We start from the raw sequence: 21923 nt of genomic DNA on the forward strand, positions 1-21923 counted from the left end.
ATTTTCCCCTTTAAATGTCCAGTTCATTGAGTTTAGTATATTCACAATCATAACCAAATTACAAATCATTTTAAGGCTCTCAAATGAAACCTTTTATCCATCAAGCAGTCACTAACCTTTCTTCCCTTCCCTCCACGCCAAGCCTTAATCTACTTTCTGTCTCTAGGATTTACCTATTTCAGACATTTTATATAAGCAAAACCATATAATTCATGACATTTGTGACTTCCCTCTTTTACTTGGAATACCTTCAAACTTCACCTATTAGGTATCACTATCAGCAAGACTTTCTTATTTAAAGCTGAACAATATTCTACTTTATAGAAATGCTTCATTTTGTTTATCCATTTAAGTTGCTACTGTGAATAATGCTGCAGAATTAAAATAAAAGAAAATAATGTTTAAATAAGATAGTGAATGATTTTACATTTTGGTGACAGAACAACTGTGGAAATAAAAATAATTCTAACAAAGAATATTTTGGGGGATTTGTCTCAGTAAAATCAAACAAAACATCACTCAAGAGTTTAGGAGAGTTCATGCATTCTCTTGTGGCATCAGAATTAATTCAACACACTATCATCTGAGCTACACAGGTGAGCTATAGCTGTGTAACAGTACACACCTATAATCACAGCATGTGAGGACTGAAGCAGGAGAATCCTAAGTTTGATGCTAGCCTGAACTACACAGTAAGAACATGTCTCAAAAACAAAATAAAGCAAAACAAACAAAAAGCAAGCACAGTGATCTGTATTAGATGAAGAGAATTAAACCCACTTCCAAAATTTATATGGACTCACTTACTAAATACACATAACACTGGAAAAACAAATTAGTCCCAACTTCACTAATTTTAAACTAATTTTATACTTTCTTAGAGGCCTGCTCTTTTCCAAAGATGAATGGAAGAGGAGTGGATCTAGGGGAGAGGAGAGGTAGGGAGGTGCTGAGAGGAACAGAAGGAGGGGAAACTGTGGTTGGAATGTACTGTGAAAAAAAATGTATTTTCAATAAAAATTTAAAATTTTTAAAAATTAAAAAATTAAAATGCTGATTAAAAAATGAAATGTGTCTACATATAACAATAGAAAAAGAAATGCTTTCCTATCTTTTAAATTTTTAAAGTAAGGGCAAAATTACACCAATGGTCCAAAAATAATAGCCAATTATTGGCTTAAATGGAAGACAGTAGGTAGAATTCATGATCCAAAATTCATTGACCCCTGGGTGTTATGATTTACACCTAGCATTTGGGAGTGGAAGTAGTAATATCAGGAGTTCAAAGCCATCCTGGACCATAGAATGAGATGCTGCCTCAAAAAGAAAAGAAAAATAAACAACAAAATCTCAATAACATTAAAAGAAAAAATAAAATTCAACAACTAAAATGTTTTGGTTTAGGGATATACCATAAGACAATAGATATTGTTTAGATGCCTGTTTAGTAAATGGTATGGAGATTAAAACTTTTCAATTTAGAATATACACAAGCAGATAATTGAGTTGTCAATCATGAAATGGTATGTTTATGTTTGCATGTTAATCAATGCAAAACATGAATTTAAGATCAACCTATAACCATGTGATCTAATGAATATGTGAAATATGTTCCCTAAAGGAATAGCCATAGTGTTAAAAATGTTAAGTATTTTCTCTTCAAACTCTTCCTTCCTTCCATGTTTCGAGTGGCTACTCATTAATGGACATCAGAAATCAGCAGTATTATGACACTTCTGGGAACTCTACTACATACATCATGCCTCTGGGGTGTAGGGATAAAATCAATGACAGTGAGTAACAACTAGGAAGGCCTACAAGCCTCTTCCAAATCAAAAAAACTCTTCTTGTTCACCCCTTGGTGATGACCTGACAACCTCAACAGTCTTCTTATACCTGACTTTCCTTCATCTGTGCTTTAGGATATTCAAGTTACACAAGAAGAGACCTCTCTTTCTTAACCTATGCATAGTAAAAGGCAAAACTTCGGGCCTCCAGTGACTCTTCCAAGCCTTCATTAGAACATAGATGCTGTTATGTCTACTTAGGTTCTGAAAGTAGTGGATGTCCCTCTATATATACAGTCTTCCAAAACAAAATATTGCCTTAAAACTTTGTTCATGTTTTTCCTTTTTTTCAAAAGCATCCACTTATTTCTGTATTTTTGTTTTCACTTATAAAATAGGCAGGCCTACGAACCATAAATGACTTCACAGTGTTTTTTTTTCTGTTATCAAGTCCTCCAGATAACTCTGACTAATCAATTCTCCTGTAGCTAATCAATTATATCACTGACCTAGCAGGTGCTTTAAAAACAAAACAAAACAAAAAAACCACTCTATGCTCTGTGGAATGGGTTCTTGCAGATTATAAGACTATAAATTCCTATCAATTAATAATGACCTTTCTTTATGGAACAATACTACTTTCCAAAGCCCTGTTAGCCAAACCCTAGATAGAGGTTAGGACAGTGGTTAAGATTTACAGAAGGCTTGAAAGGAGACTTTCACAAAGGGCAATGTTAAGTCGCTCACACCAGAAAGAAGCAAACTGGAGAGACAAGGTCTACCCATTCACTTGCCTCGGTCTGGGGAATAAGATATTGCCACGGTGGATGAAGACAGGTGTTTACTCATAGGAGGCTCCGTCTGCTTTGGCAAATTCATGGTTGATGTTGAAAGTTTGTCAAATGCTGCAGAGAAATGCATTAAAGACATTGGTTTTCTATCACTATCGCCTGTGAAATCATATCTCAAAGTGTCCTTCCTGTCCTTATCCACATACATTCAGTGATACTCCACTGCAGCACAGCACACTGCTTCCATTATCTTAATCCGGAAATGTCCAGGCTACAGCAGCCACTGGTTTGCTCTTCTCTTTCATTTGAATGTTCAAACTCATTCAAATAGTTAAAAAACATGCTAAGCCCATCTAGTATTTTCTTCTGTCCAGAGACTTTAAACATATTCACATCAAACAAAACAAAACTAACCTAGACTGAGGGACAACAGTTCTTAGAAATATTTAACACCTTGACTAAAATTGTATGTGCTGAAACAGAACATTTCCTAAAGGTTATTTGAGGCTCAGGTTGGAAAAAGAATGTAATTTGTAATGCAAGGAGTTTGTGTTTAAAGTAGCACTAACTTTAGCACTTGCAGATTTACTTCCTACTTTTTTTTTCTTCCTACTTTTAAAACAAAGCATCAAAATGGCTCCTCTGCAGATGCTTTAACAGTATAGTAAGCATTTAAACATCTGACCCTAGATTTGGTGTTCTTATGTTTCAGTCATTGTTTTAGATTGGCTTCTAAATAAAATCATTATGACCAAAAGAAAAGCACTGGCAGTGCTCTGTGAAGCTATGTTAGAACCTGAGGCAAAGGTAAAGCTACACATACATTCCTATCAAAAAAGCTAACTCTTAATATTTTCAAAATTTAACTCATTTTCTTTTCTTTTTTTTTTTTTTTAAAGATTTATTTTATATATTTGAGTGCTCTATCTGCATGTGCACCTGCATGCCAGAAGAGGGCATCAGATCCCATTACAGATGGTTGTGAGCCACCATGTGGTTGCTGGGAATTGAACTCAGGACCTCTGGAAGAGCAGCCAGTGCTCTTAACCACTGAGCCATCTCTCCATCCCTTAACTCGTTTTCAAATGAGAGAATTCCTCATATCTGACAATTTCTTCTGAACAAGTGGCAATCTTAACTAATTTTAATTAAGCTAAAATCAAAGTATAACACATTTTAATTGAGGATAAATAAAATACTTATACTTAAAATGATGTCTTGAATTTTAACACTCCTACTCTTCAATTTTTAACAATACTTTAATTTTCTGGAAAAACAAGCAAGGAATATAACTGCACAGGTTTTCCTTTTTTGCCTCAGACTCTGATATGGCTTGGCATAGCACTAGTATCTAGAAATTCAATATCTGATTTGGGGATGTTGCTTAGTAGTAGAGTGCTTGCTTAGCACAGGCGATGCCATGAGTTCCCTGGGGAAACAGGGGAGAGAAAGGGAGGAGAAGTGGAAGGCAATTCATTATTTTGTTTAACATGGATTGTTCTGTGGTTTATTCTGAGTCACTCACTGCACCTCGTTACTAGCTTACTATGAGGAAGATCAAGTCTCAATCTATAGAGCAAAATCTGTGCTACTTAGCACTACCAATAAGGATATTCTGTGTCAAAGGAAAATGAGAAATCAAAGATATTTATTCCTACTATTAGTTTATTTATTATTATTTATTCCTCTCTATATTGCTCATAAATATCACATCCCTTCTATACCTTATTTTCAGTTTACCAGTCAAATACACAGCATTTCTAAAGTCATTATTAAATGAAAACAGTTTTGCTAGTTCTGTTCTTAATCTAGACCATAAAAATGTTGCATGTTTCTATTTTAATGTATTGTATTTTTAGATAGAGAGATAGAGTCCGGCACAAAGTCAAATTGTCTAGTTATGTAGATTTTCCATGTTAGTACTGGTAAATTCTCTACCACTGCCTCTCAAACACTTCTCCAGAAATTCATTACACTAACCAAGCCCAAGTATTCTATTCAGAAATCTGTGTGATTTCAGTTTTTTTTCACCAGAAGTAAAGAAAGTACTTTGCTATTTAAAAAGTGAAACAAGATGACTAATGAGACTGCTAAATTCTAGATGCACAAAAGTCAAATATTGATGAGATTTTTTTTTAAAGGCAGAAGTTAGCAAGCTGAGGATGAAATGTCTCCAGGACACTAAGATACAAGGCATGCAGCTCTGTGATGACAAAGGAACAAAAATATATGGGTATGTCGTTCACAGCTCTAGGGGGAAAAGTCATGACAAGTCAGACCAAGAATCAATTGTGAAAATGATTTCACTTTTGAGTGACTTCACAATTGAGACAGACACAGTGATGGAGGAGGGTGATCAGAACAGTTGTCACAGAACACTATGGCATGGTGATGTTCGTGTATACCGTTGGTGGACTCGGCAGCAGCAGTAGTGGTCCCTGTGTCCGAAGGGGGGGTGCTGGTTGCTAAAGTTAGAGGAAGGGGTGGGGTATTTTCTGATTCACCTACACAGAAAAAAAATCAGAGCAAAGAGAGGTAAAAGAAAAAGTTCCAATTTGTTGCTACATTTTAGTTTTTAATAAATAAATTTAAAAACTAACAAAAGAATTATTGCCTTTTCAAAAGAAAAGAAAGTGCATCCACTGCCAAATGGTTAAGGTCACAAGATGGCAAAGTCAAGAGTCAGTAATTTACACATCTGCTCTCAGAAAGAGGTAGTATACAACTCCTGCATAGTAGAATACTGAGATCACTGAAACAAACTATGACATTGAAAAGAGAGGAAAGTCATCCTGATAGTACTAATAATCCATAAATTAGGCCTTTGAAAATTTAAAAATGATTATGAATTAGATAATGAAATAAATAACTTGCTTTAACATAAAATCAGAGCAACAAATCAAAATTTAAAAAAAAAAAAGAAAGAAAGGAAAGGAAAGGAAAGGAAAGGAAAGGAAAGGAAAGGAAAAGAAAAGAAAATGCCCAGCCCTTCTTAGAGAGTAACTGCTGCTTTTCCAGGCACATCTAGAGCTGTGACTGTGCCTCCTGCCATTTCCCTCTCCTAAAATGAGACTGTTTTTGGACCTGTGTGCTTAGTCCAGCTACCAGGCTCTATATTTATTTTCTTTTGCTCTTCCATAAAGCCCAGTATTCATGCTTCAAGTATCTGATAGCAAAAAAATGACAGTTCTCCTTTATGAGAAATGCATACACATACTGGAAGCATAGCAATTTAAGCATCTTAAAAGGTGCCTGTAAAGCTATGCACAGAATTTTCCAATCCCGCAGACATCCAGTCATGCCTGTGATCTCCCACAGGGTCCTGCATTGCAGAGATAGCATTAGACTCACCATCTCGTCCTCCAGGCCCCGGAGCTGGTGATCCTGCCCATGAACACTTTTTCTTCAGCTCTAGCTGCTGTGTACGCTCCAGGGACCGGCGCATCATTGCTTCCAGGCGTTCCTGCCCAATTTACAAAAAGTGTAGAACGTTAACAGAAACAGTATGAACCATTCAGCTGTACTGCACTGCTGCCTTAGTGTTCTAGAAAAGTCACCAAATGGGGCTTTCTGTGCTCAGCATCCCAAACCCAGGCACATGTGCTCTCTTCACCATACCAATGCCTTTTACTGGGATGGAGAGTAAACAATATAGCTAGGCTAGTGCAGGCTCTCCAATCACAGACTGTGAACTCTGTGTCCTGTCCTGTCTGTCCCCTCCCCTCTCCTCCCTGGGGAGACACTGTTGCTATGCCAGCTCCATTTGCTTATGAATAATGCTCAATAAGCATTAACTCTTTCAAGCCTGTCTTAAGTCTGGTTAAGAACTGAAATTTGATCCTGGTACCAAATATAGCCTTTCTAACTGAAAGCATAACCTATTCCCAATTTGAGGACATTTAAATTAAAGTCTAATTTGAAAATCTGCAGCCTTGTATGTAACTTTTAAGGACAGCATTTGATTTTGAAACCTATTTTGTAAAGACCCATTTTCATCTTTGGACTCTGTTTTAACATTGTAATAATTTTCTGCTCATATTACTCTTAAGAAAATCCTGCATAGTCCAAGATTTGACAAAGGTACAGAAGTTTCTGGCTACAAAATAAAACACCTATGCTTTGCTACAATTAGGTATATGTGTGTAGGTGCGGGTGGGTGGCAGGGACTAAGTAATTTTTAATTAGGAAATAAAAACAGTAATTGGGCTTCTCTCCTAAAGGAGGATTTACCAGATTATTCATATTAATCAATGTGTTACTTTCATAAAGTTGTCCTTGACAGTGAATTGAAGGTGTTCTAATTCTGCACCTTTGTTGGGAGCCGATTTTAGCAGAAAGCGGCTAGATCATCTTTGCAGTCATCTGGAACCATATACCCTGACGAAAGATTTGGTTTTCAATAGCCTACAACAGCTGAAGCACACTCTGATATCCCACGTATTTTGTGTTGCTGTTTACTGTCCCCAGCTGCAAGGTGCACGTGGTAGCCATGCCTGCAAGGTATTGCAGTTCACGTGCTGTCCACGTGCTATCTACACCATACATGCTTATAAGGTGCACGTGCTATCCACGCCTGCAAGGCATTGCGGTGCACGTGCTGTCCACGCTATAGACGCCTGTAAGGCTTACGTCATATCAACACCTGCAAGGCACGTGGTATCCACGCGCCTACAAGGCACGTGGCAAAAGCATATAAATACCTCAGAATTCCCTTCAATAAACGAGACTTGATCAGACTTTCTGTCTTGTCTCCATTCTTCGCGTCTCTACCCCTTTATCCCCACTCTCTCTCTCGCTAGACCCTGACCCTCGGACCAGAACGGCAGCTTGGGCCAAGACACAGTGGCCGCCGAGCGTGGAGCGGAGCAGGCCGAAACATTTTGGCCCACAAAGCAGGACAGTACGGGCCGGGACACACCTTCATTACCTCAATGACAATGCAAAATACTAGTTCCTCTCCTTGCCTCTACTAGAGAAGCCTAAGGTAAGGGTGGTCATTACATTGCAGTGCTCTGGGAGTAGACTAACCCTATTGGATTCCAAAATATGTAGCTAGACTTTTTGGTGGCTTATAAAAACATGCAAAAAATTAATTTAGGACAAGAAGAACTGAGTAAGCATGACTTAAGCATTAGTGTTCTAGTTTGAAGTCAAACACTCTCCAATCCAATCATGAGTGTACATTTCTTGGATGTCGTATCCTGATGACCTTGAACCATTAAAGTTCTGATGACTAGTACTGGTGATCTTCCAGATATAATTTGGAACTAGGAGGGAATAAAACTTTACAACACTGGATGAGTGAAATATGGTCACCTGAGACTCAGACTAAATAGTATTTTATTATATGAATTTAAACAAAAAGTACTTAACTAGCAGCATAATTTGTTTTAAACACTAGAATAAATTCAATTCAGGATGACTTTTGGTAGATTTTCTACATGTCAAAAGGACCAGAAGGACCTCTTAAGATAGTTACTAATATATTAAGGGACACAAAACAAAGACCACTGAAACTAGCCTTATTACTGAGCAGCTATAATTCTGAGGAGGCAGAATTATAAAGAACTGCTTGCTCTCCTAAAGCCAGACATACCTCTGGGAAACTTAGGAAGAAAAAAAAACACAACTTGAGAAAATCTATTCATGCTAACCACCCTCAATTTCCCAAGCGGCTTCAGATTACAATGCCAGGGGCTTGTTCCTTTATATTTTGAGTAAACTTGTGATCCACTTTTTAGCCCTCTGACCATTTTACATTTCTGTCCTTCAATTTCCTCACCTATAAAATGAGGATAGTATTATTTATGTCACCATGTCATATAAGGTTAATTACTATATCTAGTACCTGAGATAGTTAACTCTTTTACCAGTGCTAAATGAGTCTGAATTTGAAGGAAGATTAAAAAAAAACAGCTTAGAAAGTCACTTTCAAACTTTAGTGTGGATGCATCAGAACACCTCCCCCAAAGGATTTGGAATTTATTCCTAGGATTTCTCATTAATCTAGGGTATTCTTATATTTATTTCTGGCAGTACTAGGGATTAGAACTCAAGGCCTTGCACATGTTAAGCAAGAACTGAATTATACCTAACCCAAGAGTTTACATTTTTAACTAGTTTTCAGGTGCTGCTGCTAGTAGAACCACAGAATCATTGTTTACTTACAGAGAAAAAGTTGAGAATGAGAAAGCAAGGGAAAGAAAGTTTAGTTACAATAGAAAAACAGTATACATAAATACTGGAACTGCATAGTGCCTACTAAACTATGGTTCTCCCGAGTACCACTGGTGAACAATAGAGGTTGGGAAATGGCAAGGCATATTCTTGTCCCTTCAGTAAAACAGGAAGGAAGGTAACCTTACCCCCTGATCCCTTTAGTTCAGGCTATCTCTACATATAACTAGGTGACTAGACAAACCTGGAAAACTGTGATCAACAGTGACCACTGAGCTAGTTAAGCAGGATTAAAAATCAAGTAGAGCATTTTGGAAGATTGGGTAGTCACATGTAGAAGAATGAAAATAGATCCTAGCTTTCACTCTGCACAAAAAGTTAAAAATGAATCAAAGATCACAACTTAAGACCCCAAATAGAAACTTATAGAGGAAAGCCTAATGAAACTACTTCAAGATTTAGGAGTAGGTAAAAATTTTCCAGAAAGAACTTCAGTGGCTAACTAAATAATCTCAAAAAACGATAAATTATATCTTATTAAACTGAAAACTCCCTTCAGAGCAAAGGAAAAAATTATCAGAGTGAAGAGGCAACCTACAGAATGGGAGAAAATTTTCACAACTATACATCTGATGGGATTAATATCAAGAACATATAAAGAACTACTAAAATTAAACATCCCATCACCCCAATTTATCCAATTAATTAATAGGCAAATTCATTAAACAGACAATTCTCAAAAAATAGAAATGGTCAATAAATAATTGTAGTATGTTCAATATCCTTAGCTACTAGGGAAATGCCAATTAAATCTTCATTATAATTCTATCTCACCATAGGAGGATTGGTTATCATTAAGAAAATAAATGACGCTGGCCGGTGGTGGCACACGCCTTTAATCCCAGCACTTGGGAAGCAGAGGCAGGCAGATCTCTGAGTTCGAGGCCAGCCTGGTCTACAGAGTGAGTTCCAGGACAGCCAGGGCTACACAGAGAAACCCTGTCTCGAAAAACCAAAAAAAAAAAAAAAAAAAAAAAAAAAATGACAATGAATGCTGGCAAGGATGTTGGGGAAAGGACCTCCCTTTCATAGTTACTGGAAATGAAAATGGATGCAGCAACTATGGAAGTTAGAATGGATTTCATTTTCATATCTGCATTTTAACATCTCAAAAAAAATAAAACTACATCAACCATATGAATGACACATGTGAATCACTAGTACATACATACCTGAAGGACTACTATTCTATGTTACCATAACACAGGGATACTTGCATATCCATGTTTACAGCTGCTGTACTTAACAATGGCCAAGATATGGAACCACCCTAGATTCCTATTAATGAATAAATAGATCAAGAAAATATGGCAATTGGTAGAAGGAAAGGACCTAGAGCAATAATAATAGCAATAATCTATCTGGAGAGATGACTCAGTGTTTTAGAGTATACATTGCTCTTGTGGAAGATCTAGGTTTGGTTCCCAGTACCCATGTCAGGTGGCCCACAACTGCCTGTAACTCCAGCTCCAGGATAATCTGAAGCCCTCTTCTGGCTTCCACAGGTCAGATGCAAGTATTACTCCCCACATACACATAAATAAAAATCAAAATAAAATCTTTATGTAAAAGTGCCATAATGGAACCCAATAATTTATATACCAACTTAAAAATTAAATAAATTAGTTAAAAGGCAAATGATTAAAAAAGAAAGTGTGGTATTTATATACAATGGAGTTTTAAAAGATTTACTTTTATTTTATGTGTATGAGTGTTTTTCCTGAAGGAATATAAGTGTACTATGTGTGTGCCTTGAGCCTTTGGAGGCCAGAAGAGTGAGCCAGATTCCCTAAAACTAGTTACATTATGGCTGTGAAGCACCATATGGGTGTTAGGAATCTAATGAGTCCTCTGCAAGAGCAATAAGTACCCTTAAACATGAAGCAATCTCTCCAGTCCCAACAATGGAGTTTTACTTAGCCATAATGAAGAATGAAATTATGTCACTTGCTAGAACTAAGTATCATGATAAGCAAAATAAGCCAGACTTGGATACATAACATGTTTTTTCTCATACATAGAAACTAGATTTATTATTTCATACACATGTGTGACATAAAAGTGAAGGAGGGGCTGGAGAGATGGTTCAGCGGTTAAGAGCACTAACTGCTCTTCCAGAGGTCCTGAGTTCAATTCAATTCCCAGCAACCACATGGTGGCTCACAACCATCTGTAATAGGATCCACCACACTGTTCTGGTGTGTCTGAAGACAGCTACAGTTTACTCATGTAAATAAAATCTAAAAAAAAGTGAAGGGGGACTGATACAAAATATCACATTTTTCTTTCAGATGAGGAATTTGTATTTTACATATATATATGCAGATGTGAAAGTGAAATCCATTGTGTTCTATGTTAACTAAAACTAGAATTAGTAGAAAGAAAGAAAGAAAGAAAGAAAGAAAGAAAGAAAGAAAGGAAAGGAAAGGAAAGGAAAGATCGATCCAGACACTGTTGTCTGGTGGTCAGGAGGAAGAAAGAGAGGGAGGAGGAAGGAGAGAGGAAAAGGGGGGAGGAAGAGGAGGGGAGAGGGAAGAGGGAGGGAGGAAGGGAGGAAGGAAAGGGGAGAGAAGGAGGGAGAGAGGAGGAATGCAGATAGGAGAAGCTATACCTTTTCTACTGCTTCTATTGTACCTGTTCAAGGATGGAACTCAAGCCCACAGTGGTCCACAGCAAGGCTCTTCGTAAGAGGTCTCCTCTCTACCAACAGATTTTTATACATAGCCAGGTAGTTAGCCAAGGCCCTCTAAGAATAACTAACCTTCAGCTCAGTCAAGTTTCTGTTTGGGTAAATTCAGAAATTTCTTGTTTTCCACCTAGTTTGAGTTTTATTAGCTACTAAGCAATGATGGTGTGAGAAGTTTAGATAGGTCAACCCAACTTAAAGAGGTGAAGCTACCCTTTGAAAGAAGCATTTCTTAAGTTATTTATTAGCACAAGAATCAAGAGTTGATCTTTTTATAAATTCTACCTTCCAGGATAATTAGTAAAGAAGCTACATTTAATAAAGATGAGAATAACGAATTGTCCACCAAAACTTGAGGTAACAAGAACTTGATCTAGCACTTAAATTCTGAAAGTTCGTGGCATATTGGATGCTATAGGAAGTCACCTGAAGGTGATTTCTACCAAGAACATTAGTTTGTTCAAGGACAGGGTTTCAAGTGGATACTGGACATGGGCTCCCTCCATAAGAAAACTGCTGCCACTGCTATAGTCCTGCCAACTCTTAAGACCTTTAAGAGTCAAGGTACTGGTTTTGCCAGACAGAAAGAATGTTATCCCAGATGATCTGGTCTTGATGTAGCTAAATCATTAGTGGTTTTGTTTCAGGATAATTTTTTTTATTTGGTTCTGGCTATTTGTAAACCCCTAATGTGGTACTAAGGGATACTGAGACTACCCACTTCTGTGATGAGACACATAAGGTTAGGAAGAACAACATTATGGACATCATTGGAATATGAAAGAGGGAAGGGATACAAGGGAAAAGAGGAGCTTACAGACTTCTTATGATCTTCAAAATATCAGACCCAGAAAGGTAAGAATCCAGTAACCCTTTCCAATATGCTAGAGAAGCAAAGTGGCCTATATCAGATGAATAATCTTTTCACTGAAGTGTTTTCTTGGTTAACAAGAGACAGAACATGACTAAATGGTCTTAAATTTGGTACTGAGAAAAAAATCTAAAAAGGATTCTATAGCCAGGTGTTGTTGAGCATTCAACCGCCCTCATTAAGCTCTTCAAGAACCGCAGAGTTGATCACAGAAGGCTTCCTTTGGAGAACTTCCACAGTGTAGAGCAATCCCACTTCCATAAAGATCACTCACAAAAATGTTTAAGTCTTTGCATCAGCAGTATACTAACCTGATGGGGTTAACTGGTTACCCTATATGTGGAAAGTCCCGAAGATACACCTGGGTCTCCTGGGACCCTGAGGGTGGGTGCAAGTGACAAAGGCAAACTTCTCCTTCCTTGGGTTGCTATACAACCTTAGAAAACCCAGCTCTGAACATAGACCTGACCTGCTAAAACTGTGCCATGTTGTTCCTAGGAAAAATAAAGCATTTTCAGGTTGTGCTCTGCTAACCAGTGGTCAGAACATATCCTCTAATATATTAAGGATAAAAGAAAGCACAGAATCAGAAAACATCCAGATTTTAAACTTCCACAGATTAGGATGTATCAGAACTAACCATCTAACAAAATATTCCTTCATCAACAAGGAATATGAGACTGACTACATTAAGTGCCTCCAACACTAATGTTCTATAAAGAAAAATTATGCACAGAAATTGCCTCCAAAGTGGACCCTTGTGGCATTGCAGGATGTGCTGAAGCATGAGAAGCAGAAGCATATAATGTGACACTGCATAGTGTTCTTTCCTGGAAGAAGTAGTTACAGGCCTTTTCCTGAATCAGCAGGATGTCAAGAATTAAAATGTAAACGCAAAGGAGAAAGGGGACAAACTAAGTCATCAAGGAATGGAGGATGGGAAGAAAATAGGCAAGTCCAGTGACTCATAAAAAAACATATAAGCTAAGAATGAATACATCTATGTTAAATTACCCAAACAGCTTCTCATGCACTGGCTTCCCCTTCCAATATTGAGGATTGAACCTAGGCACACACATGTGTTAAGGAACTGCTCTATCATTAATATATACTCTCAGCCTTCTTTTTAAACTATTTACTTTGAGATAGAGTCTCACTACTAAATTGCTCAGGCTATCATTGAACTTCCATAGCCAAGGCATCTCCTGAACCTTTACTCTTCTTGTCTTAAACTCATAAGTAACTAAGATTGCAGACCTGTACCACCAGTTCTATGTTAATTTTGTTTTGTTTTCATTTTTGGATTTTTATCTGGAATTTTTATTGATACATGGTCCAATATAGCCTAGGTTAGTCTCAAACTATCTATGAAACCAAGGATAAACTTGAACTTCTGAATCTTCAGCCTCTATCTTGATGTGCCTTATTTTTTAATAGCACATAGACTGTTCCATGTCTTTTGGAGCTATCTTGACTTTGCCTCCACCAAAGTCAAGAGTCTCACATTTCTTTTTTTTAAAAAGATTTATTTATTTTATGTATATTAGTACACCGTCACTCTTTTAGACAAGACAGAAGAGGGCATTAGATCCCATTACAGATAGTTGTGAGTCACCATGTGGTTGCTGGGAATTGAACTCAGGACCTCTGGAAAAGCAGCCAGTGCTCTTAACCTCTGAGGCATCTCTCCAGCCCGAGTCTCGTATTTCTAATAATTATTCTGCACTAGGTGGTTGTTGGGCACTTTTACAAGTCATCTTCAGCCCCAGTTCTAAGGAAACAGTTAGAAGGGGGTTGCTCTAGCTACTAGTTGCTTACTGATAGGAATGAGGTATATAAACTGAGAGCATAAGAAGCCACAGTGATCAGACTGAAGCTAGCAACAGTGAACCACAGATAATAGTTTTGCTTAGACCTCTATCTGCTAACAAAAACAAATAAATCATCGTAGGTGTCAATTTACAGGTAAAGGTGGGTCTCATAATGTGTGGTTCAATCCATGGTCAATGTGCATATGTCCTCTTTAAAATTAAAAAAGAGAAAGTGGACTCTGGCTAGGGATGCAGGTAGGCTGACTGGAATCTTCATAGCTCCCTCTACTCCCCCAAATCCGATCCTCCAGTTTCATACTCAGCTTTGCAGCAGAACACCTGCTTCCTTTCCCCTCCCCCATCTCCAATGGATCACACAGATTTTTCCCTCCTAACCTCTCTTCCACTACTGATCGTTTTTATCTCACCAACTCCAGCAGGCTGTCTCTGGGAAGCCACAAAGCCCATCTCACCAGGTAAACAGATAGGCTAACTGCAGATCTTCACCTCTTCCTCCATTCCTCCAAGTTCAACCCTCAATTCTCACTGCCAGCTCTGTAGCAGACCTTCTGCTGTGGATTCTCCTTCTCTACCCTAATTCCCAGTGAACTAAACAGATCCTGATAGAACAAACTGCTTTTCTTCCTACTCTGAACCCCTTTCAGGTTCCCCCAACCCAAGCCCATGCCCATTCCTAAGTGTCACCTCCCAATTTCCAGAAACACCTTTTACCTGGAACTCCCAGTGGCCACACTTAACAGGATTTCTGAAGAATTTCCTACCAGGCACCACACAGCCACCACTCTCTCCTAAAATTCAGAGGGCACAGAAACCAAGGTACAAAATAACTACCCAACAAAGACAAGACCAGATAGCAGCACTTCCCTAATCCTAAATATCTAGGTACCAACATGAAAACACAGCCAGGATAGTAATCTCCACTAAAGCCCAGCAACCCTACCACAACAGGCCCTGAGTACTTCAACAGAGCTGAAGCACAAGTAAAAGACCTTAAAACAGCCTTTATGAATAGGATAAAGGTCCTTACAGATAAAATGAATAAATCCCTTAAAAGAAATTTATGAAAACACATTGTAATGAAATAAATAAAACTATTCAAGAAGACCTGAAATTTAAATAGAATCAATAAGAAAAACTCAAACTGTGGGAAATCTGAAAAGAAAAAATTTAAGAACCTCAAAAAAGCAAACACAAAAGCAAACAAACAAAAAACCAACCCCAGGAACCTCAAAAGTGAGCCTCACCAACAGAATAGACGAAATTGAAGCAAGAATCTCAGGCACTGAAGATACAATAGAAAGAAATAGATACCTCTGACAAAAAAAATGATTTAAAAAAGAAAACCCAAAACAACTCCCCTAACAAAACATACAAAAAAGTGTGACAATATGAAAAGACCAAAAATAAGAATAATAAGAATTAAAGGAGAAAAAAAACAGGTCAAAGGCACAGAAACTATTTTCAACAAACTCATAGAAGAAAATTTTCCTAACCTAAAGGAGGTGCCTATCAGCATATAGAACACCAAATATATTGGACCAGAAAACAAAGTACCCTTGCCATCCCATATAATAATCAAAACATTTAATATACTGAACAAAAAGGAATATTAAAATCTATAAGAGAAAAATAGTAAGTAAGACATAAAGGCAGACTATTAGAATTGCACCTAACTTCTCAATGAAGACTCTAAAAACCAGAAATGCATAGACAAATGTGCTACAGACTGTAAGCAGCTTAATCGCAGTAGCCATCACAGACTACTATACTCCCCCAAACTTTCAGTCATCACAGAGAAAATAAAAACAGTTGAGGATAAAATCAAATTTAAACATCATTTATCTACAAATCCAATATCTTAAAGAAGGCACTAGAAGGAAAACACCAACCTAAAGAGGTTAACTATAGCCAAGAAAATACAGGAAATAAATAATCCTAGACCAGCAAATCAAGAGGGAAAGCATAGACATACCTATATCCACCCACCCACTCCCACACACACCTTCAACAACATCATAACCAACCAACCACCATCAATCACCACTACTACCAAAGCAATGTTGTCTTAGTTAGGGTTTTACTGCTGTGAACAGACACCATGACCAAGGCAACTCTTATAAGGACAATATTTAATCAGGGCTGGCTTACAAGTTCAGTGGTTCAGTCCATTATCACATGGCAGGAGCATGGCAGTGTCCAGGCAGGTATGGTGCAGGAGGAGCTGAGAGTTCTACATCTTCATCTGAAGGCTGCTAGCAGAATACTGGCCACCAGGCAGCTAGGATGAGGGTCTTAAAGCCCCCACCCACAGTGACACACCTACCCCCAACAAGGTCATACCTACTCCAATAGGGCCACACCTTCTAATAGTGCCACTCCCTGGGCTGAGCATATACAATCACAAATAGGAATCAACAAACACTGCTCATTGATATCTCTCAACATCAATAATCTTAATTTCCCAATAGAAAGACACAAATTAACAGAATGAATATGAAACCAGGATCCATCCTTCTGCTGCTTTCAAGAAACACCTTAACAAAAAGGATAGAATTTGCCTCACAGTAAAAGGAGGGAAAAAGATATTTCTGGTTTAGCCATTTAATATCTGGTAAAATAGACTTCAAAGAAAAACTAATCAGAAGAGATAGAAAGGATACTATGGTGGTTTGACTAGGTATGGTCCCCATAGACTTAGGTGTTTGAATGTCTGGCCCATAGGGATAGCACTATGAGGAGGTGTGGCCTTGTTGGAGTAGGTGTGGCCTTGTTAAGTGTGTCACTGTGGAAGAGGGCTTTGCATTCTCCTATATTCAACCTACACCCAGTGTGGCACAGAGTCTCCTTTTGCCTGTGGATCAAGGTGTAGAATTTTCAGTGCCATGTCTGCCTGCTATCATGCTCCCTGCCAGCCATGACAATAATGGAGTAAATCTCTGAAACTGTAAGCCAGCCCCAATTAAATGTTTTCCTTTGTAAGAACTGTGGTGCTTATAGTGTCTCTTCATAGCAATAAAACCCAAAGACAGACATTACTCATCAAAGGAAAAATTCACCAAAAGACCCTGTAATACTTAAATTAACATCTATGAACACCCAAGTTCGTTTAAAAAAAAACCAATTCTATAGTTTAAATCAAATATTGACTCTCACACATTGATAGTGGGTAAATTTAATACCCTACTCTTACTAATAGACAGACCATCCAAACAAAAACTAAATAGAGAAATGCTGGAGGGAGCTAACTAATGTTATAAACCAAATGGACCTAACAAATATTTACAGAACATTTCACCCAAACACAAAAGAATAAACCATCTTCTCTGCACCTCAAGGAACTTTCTAAAAAACTGAGGACATATTCAGATATACAGCAAATTTTAACAGATATAAGGAATCTGAAATGACTCCCAGCATCCTATCAGACCATCAAAGATTAAAGCTAGACATCAACAACAGAAACAACAGAAAGCTTACTCATGGAAACTGAACAGCTGACTATTGAATGAAAAATGGGTCAAGACAGCAATAAAGAACTTAAAGACTTTTTAAAAATTCAATAAATATGAAAACACAGCATATTCAAAATTAAGGGGCAGAATGAAGGTGGTTTTAAGTGTAAAGTTTACAGACTAAGTGCCTACATTAAAAAATTGGAGAGATCTCATATTATTAACTTAACAGCACACATGAAAACTCTAGAACAAAAAAGAAAAATATAACACCAAAAGGAGTAGACAGCAAGAAATAATCAAATCAGGGCTGAAATCAATAAAACCAAACCAACACACACACACACACACACACACAGAGAGAGAGAGAGAGAGAGAGAGAGAGAGAGAGAATTGATAAAATGAAAAGTTAGTTTTCTGAGAAAAATCAGCAAGACTGACAAATCCTTATCCAAATTAACTAAAAGGTAAAGAGAATTTTAAATTTTTTTAAAAAATTAGAAATGAAACAGGGGACACAATTCCACATGACAGACACTAAGTAAATTCAGAGAATCATTGGGGGCATACTTTAAAAACCTAAATTTCACCAAACTGGAAAATCTTTTTTTTAAAGGGGGGGCCCAATACATACCAGTTACCAACATTTAAATTAAGAGCAGATAAGCAATTTAAATAGGCTATAATCTGTAGTGAAATAGAAGCACTCGTCAAATGGGTAATGCCAGGGCAGGAAGGCAGGAGTGGGTGGGTGGGTGGTGGACAGGCAGGTGGAGGCAGGAAGACCTGGAAAGGGGATAACATTTGAAATGTAAATAAAGAAAATATCCAATAAAAGAAAAAAAGTGTTCCAACACCCAAATGCCCAGGGCCCGACGGTTTTAGCATAGAAACCTACCAAATTAAAAAAAAAAAAAAAAAAAAAAAAAAAAAAAAAAAAAAAAAAAAAGGCCGGGGCGGGGGGGCGCACGCCTTTAATCCCAGCACTTGGGAGGCAGAGACAGGCGGATTTCTGAGTTCGAAGCCAGCCTGGTCTACAGAGTGAGTTCCAGGACAGCCAGGACACAGAGAAACCCTGTCTCGAAAAACCAAAAAAAAAAAAAAAAAAAAAAGAAAAAAAAAAGAGTTAATGCCTATACTTTTCAAATTATTAGACAAAATAAAAACAGAAGAAATATTGACTAATTTATTTTATGAGGCTAGAGTTACCCTGATACCCAAATCACATAAAGACCCAACAAAGAGAGAATTACAGACCAATTTCCTTTATAAACATAGATGCAATTTTTCTCAATCAAATACTTGCAAAATGAATCTAAGAACACATCAAAAAGACCATCTACCATGATCAAGCAGTCTTCATCCCAGAACTATCCCAGAGATAGTTCAATATACATAAATCTATAAATGTAATCTACCATATAAACAAACTGAAAGACAAAAACCTCATAATCATCTCATTAGATGCAGACAAGGCATTGGACTTGGCATTTAACTTCCCTTCATGATAAATGTTCTGTAAAGACTATGGATACTAAGGGACATACCTCAGCATAATAAAGACAGTTTACAGCAAGTCCATAGCCAATATCAATTTAAATGGAGAGAAACTCAAAGAAATTCCCCTAAAATCAGAAATTAAGACAAAGTGGTCTACTTTCTCCATACCTATTAAATATAGTATATAAAGTGTTAGCTAGAGCAATAAGACAACTGGAGGAGATTGGGGGAGGGAGAATTAGAAAGGAAGAAGTCAAAGTATCTTTATTTGCAAATGATATAACAGTATACATTAATAAACCTAAAAATACCTCCAGGTAATTCTTATAGCTGATAAACACTTTCAGCAAAGTAGCTGGATATAAAATTAACTCAAAAAAGTAGCCCTCCTACATACAAATGAGAAACAGAAATATATCAGGGAAACAATACCTTTCGTAATAACCACAAATCATTAAAATATCTTGGGATAACTCTAACTAAGTAAGTGAAAGACTTGTATGATAAAAACTTCAACTCACTGAAAAAAAGAAACTGAAGAAGGTATCAGAAGATGGAAATATTTCCCACACCTATGGATCAGTAGGATTATATAGTAAAAATGGCCATTCTATCAAAATCAATCTAGTGATTCATTGCAATTCCCATCAAAATCCTAACACAATTCTTCACAGATCTTGAAAGGACAAATTTTTTTTTTCTTTTTTGGTTTTTTGAGACAGGGTTTTTCTGTATAGCCTTGGCTGTCCTGGAACTCACTCGGTAGACCAGGCTGGCCTTGAACTCAGAAATCCACCTGCCTCTGCCTCCCAAGTGCTGGGATTAAAGGAGTGCGCCACCACCGCCCGGCGACAATTTTCAACTTCACATGAAAACACACAAAAAAACCAGAATAGTTAAAACAATTCCGAATAATAAAAGAATGGTGGGAAAAATCACTATTCCTGATTTCAAGTTGTACAACAGAGCTATAATAATTTAAAAAATCATAGTTATCAGCACAATAACAGGTTGATCAATGGAATTAAATTGAAGACTCAGACATAAACGCACACACCCACAGACACCTGATTTTGGATATGGAATCCAGAAACACACACTGGTGCTGGTCAAAATGGATATCTGCATGTAGAAGAATGTAAATAGATCCATACTTATCACACTGTACAAAATTCATGTCCAAGTGGATCCAAGACCTCAACAACAACAGCAGCAACAACAATGCCAGATACACTAAACCTGATAAAAGAGAAGGTGGCTAATAACCTTGAACACACTGGCATGGGAGACAACTTTCTGATCAAAACACTAATAGCTCAGGAACTAAGGTCAACAATTAATAAATAGGACCCCATGAAATTGAAAAGCTTCTGCACAGCAAAGGACACTGTCATTCAGACAAAGTGGCAGCCTATATGATACAAAAATATTTTTTACCAATTACAGATCCAAAAGAGGGCTCATATCCAAAATATAGAAAGAACTCAAAAAACTAGGTATCAAAAAAACAACTAACCTAATTTAAAATGGAATGCAGATTCTCAACAGAAGAATCTCAAATGGCTGAGAAACATTTAAAGAAATTAACGAGCAGAGAACTGCAAATCAAAACTACTTTGAGATTCTATCTTTTGCCTATCCGAATGGCTAAGATCAATAACATAAGTGACAGCTCATGCTGGTGAGGATGTGGAGCAAGGGGAACAATTATCCATTGCTGGTGTATTATACAGACATTAAGAAAATCAATATGGCAGTTCTTCAGAAAGCTGGAAATTGATCTTCCTAAAGGGTCTCCATTGTAGTATAGAACACCATGACCAAGGCAACTCTTATAAAGAACAACATTTAATTGGGGCTAGCTTACAGGTTCAGAAGTTCAATCCATTATCATCAAGGCACATGGCAGCTTCTAGGCAGGCATGGCACAGAAGGAGATGAGAGTTCTACATCTTGCTCTGAAGACAAACAGGAGAAGACTGGCTTCCATGTAGGTTAAGAGGAGGGGCTCATTACCACTCCCAGTTACACACTTCCTCCAACAAGGTCATACCTCCTAATAGTGCAACTCTCTGGGCCAAACATATTCAAACCACCACAATGTCCTTCAAGAAGGACAGATAAAGAAAATGTGGTACATTTACACAGTGGAGTATTACTTAGTTAAAAATTATAAAATTATAAAATTCACAAGTAAATGGATAGAACCAGAAAGAAATCAACCATGGGGGCTGGGGCAATGGCTCAGCAGTTAAGAACACTGACTATTCTTCCAGAGGTCCTGAGTTCAATTCCCAGCAACCACATGGTGGATCGCAACCATCTGTAATGGGATCCCATGCCCTCTTCTGGTGTGTGAAGACAGCTACAATGCACTCATATATATATAATAAATAATTCTTTAAAACAACAACAAAAAAATCAACCTGAGTGAGGTATCTTAAATCCAGAAAGACTATATTCACTTATATGTTGGTAATAGCTGTTAGGTCAATGATACCCAAGCTACAGTCTGTAGAAACACAAAGTTTAGGTACAGAGTATGTGACTAGGGGATAAAGATAAATCTCATTAGTAATGTAGAATAGAACAGATAGTTATGGATAGATTATGGGTAGGCTAGAATGGGAGGATCAAGTGGGGGGAGGAAGATAAGGGAGGGAATATGGGGAGAGACAGCTTAAATTAATACAGTAGAAGCCTTTTAAATGAAGTAACTAAATAATGGATAAGACAGAGTCCCCAACTGGCCATCTCTTATCACCAA

General features: G+C 37.4%; 1 protein-coding gene across 9 annotated transcripts in view; it reads right to left on the bottom strand.

Moving 5' to 3' along the window:
- Map7d2 (MAP7 domain containing 2) overlaps positions 1–21923 on the bottom strand; it is a 101290-nt gene that overhangs the window by 38005 nt on the left and 41362 nt on the right. For 6 of the 9 annotated variants that reach the window (XM_034486038.1, XM_034486040.1, XM_034486039.1 and 3 more), the window contains exons 4-6: positions 5930–6041; positions 4984–5082; positions 2582–2692 (exon numbers count right to left, since the gene is read on the bottom strand). In XM_034486038.1, coding sequence (XP_034341929.1) covers positions 2582–2692; positions 4984–5082; positions 5930–6041 — 322 coding nt within the window. The remainder of the gene's footprint in view (positions 1–2581; positions 2693–4983; positions 5083–5929; positions 6042–21923) is intronic. The other 3 variants (XM_034486043.2, XM_034486041.2, XM_076919049.1) reach the window with 1 other exon arrangement.

The sequence above is a fragment of the Arvicanthis niloticus genome, chromosome X (genome assembly GCF_011762505.2).
Source record: "Arvicanthis niloticus isolate mArvNil1 chromosome X, mArvNil1.pat.X, whole genome shotgun sequence".
NCBI lineage: Eukaryota > Metazoa > Chordata > Mammalia > Rodentia > Muridae > Arvicanthis > Arvicanthis niloticus.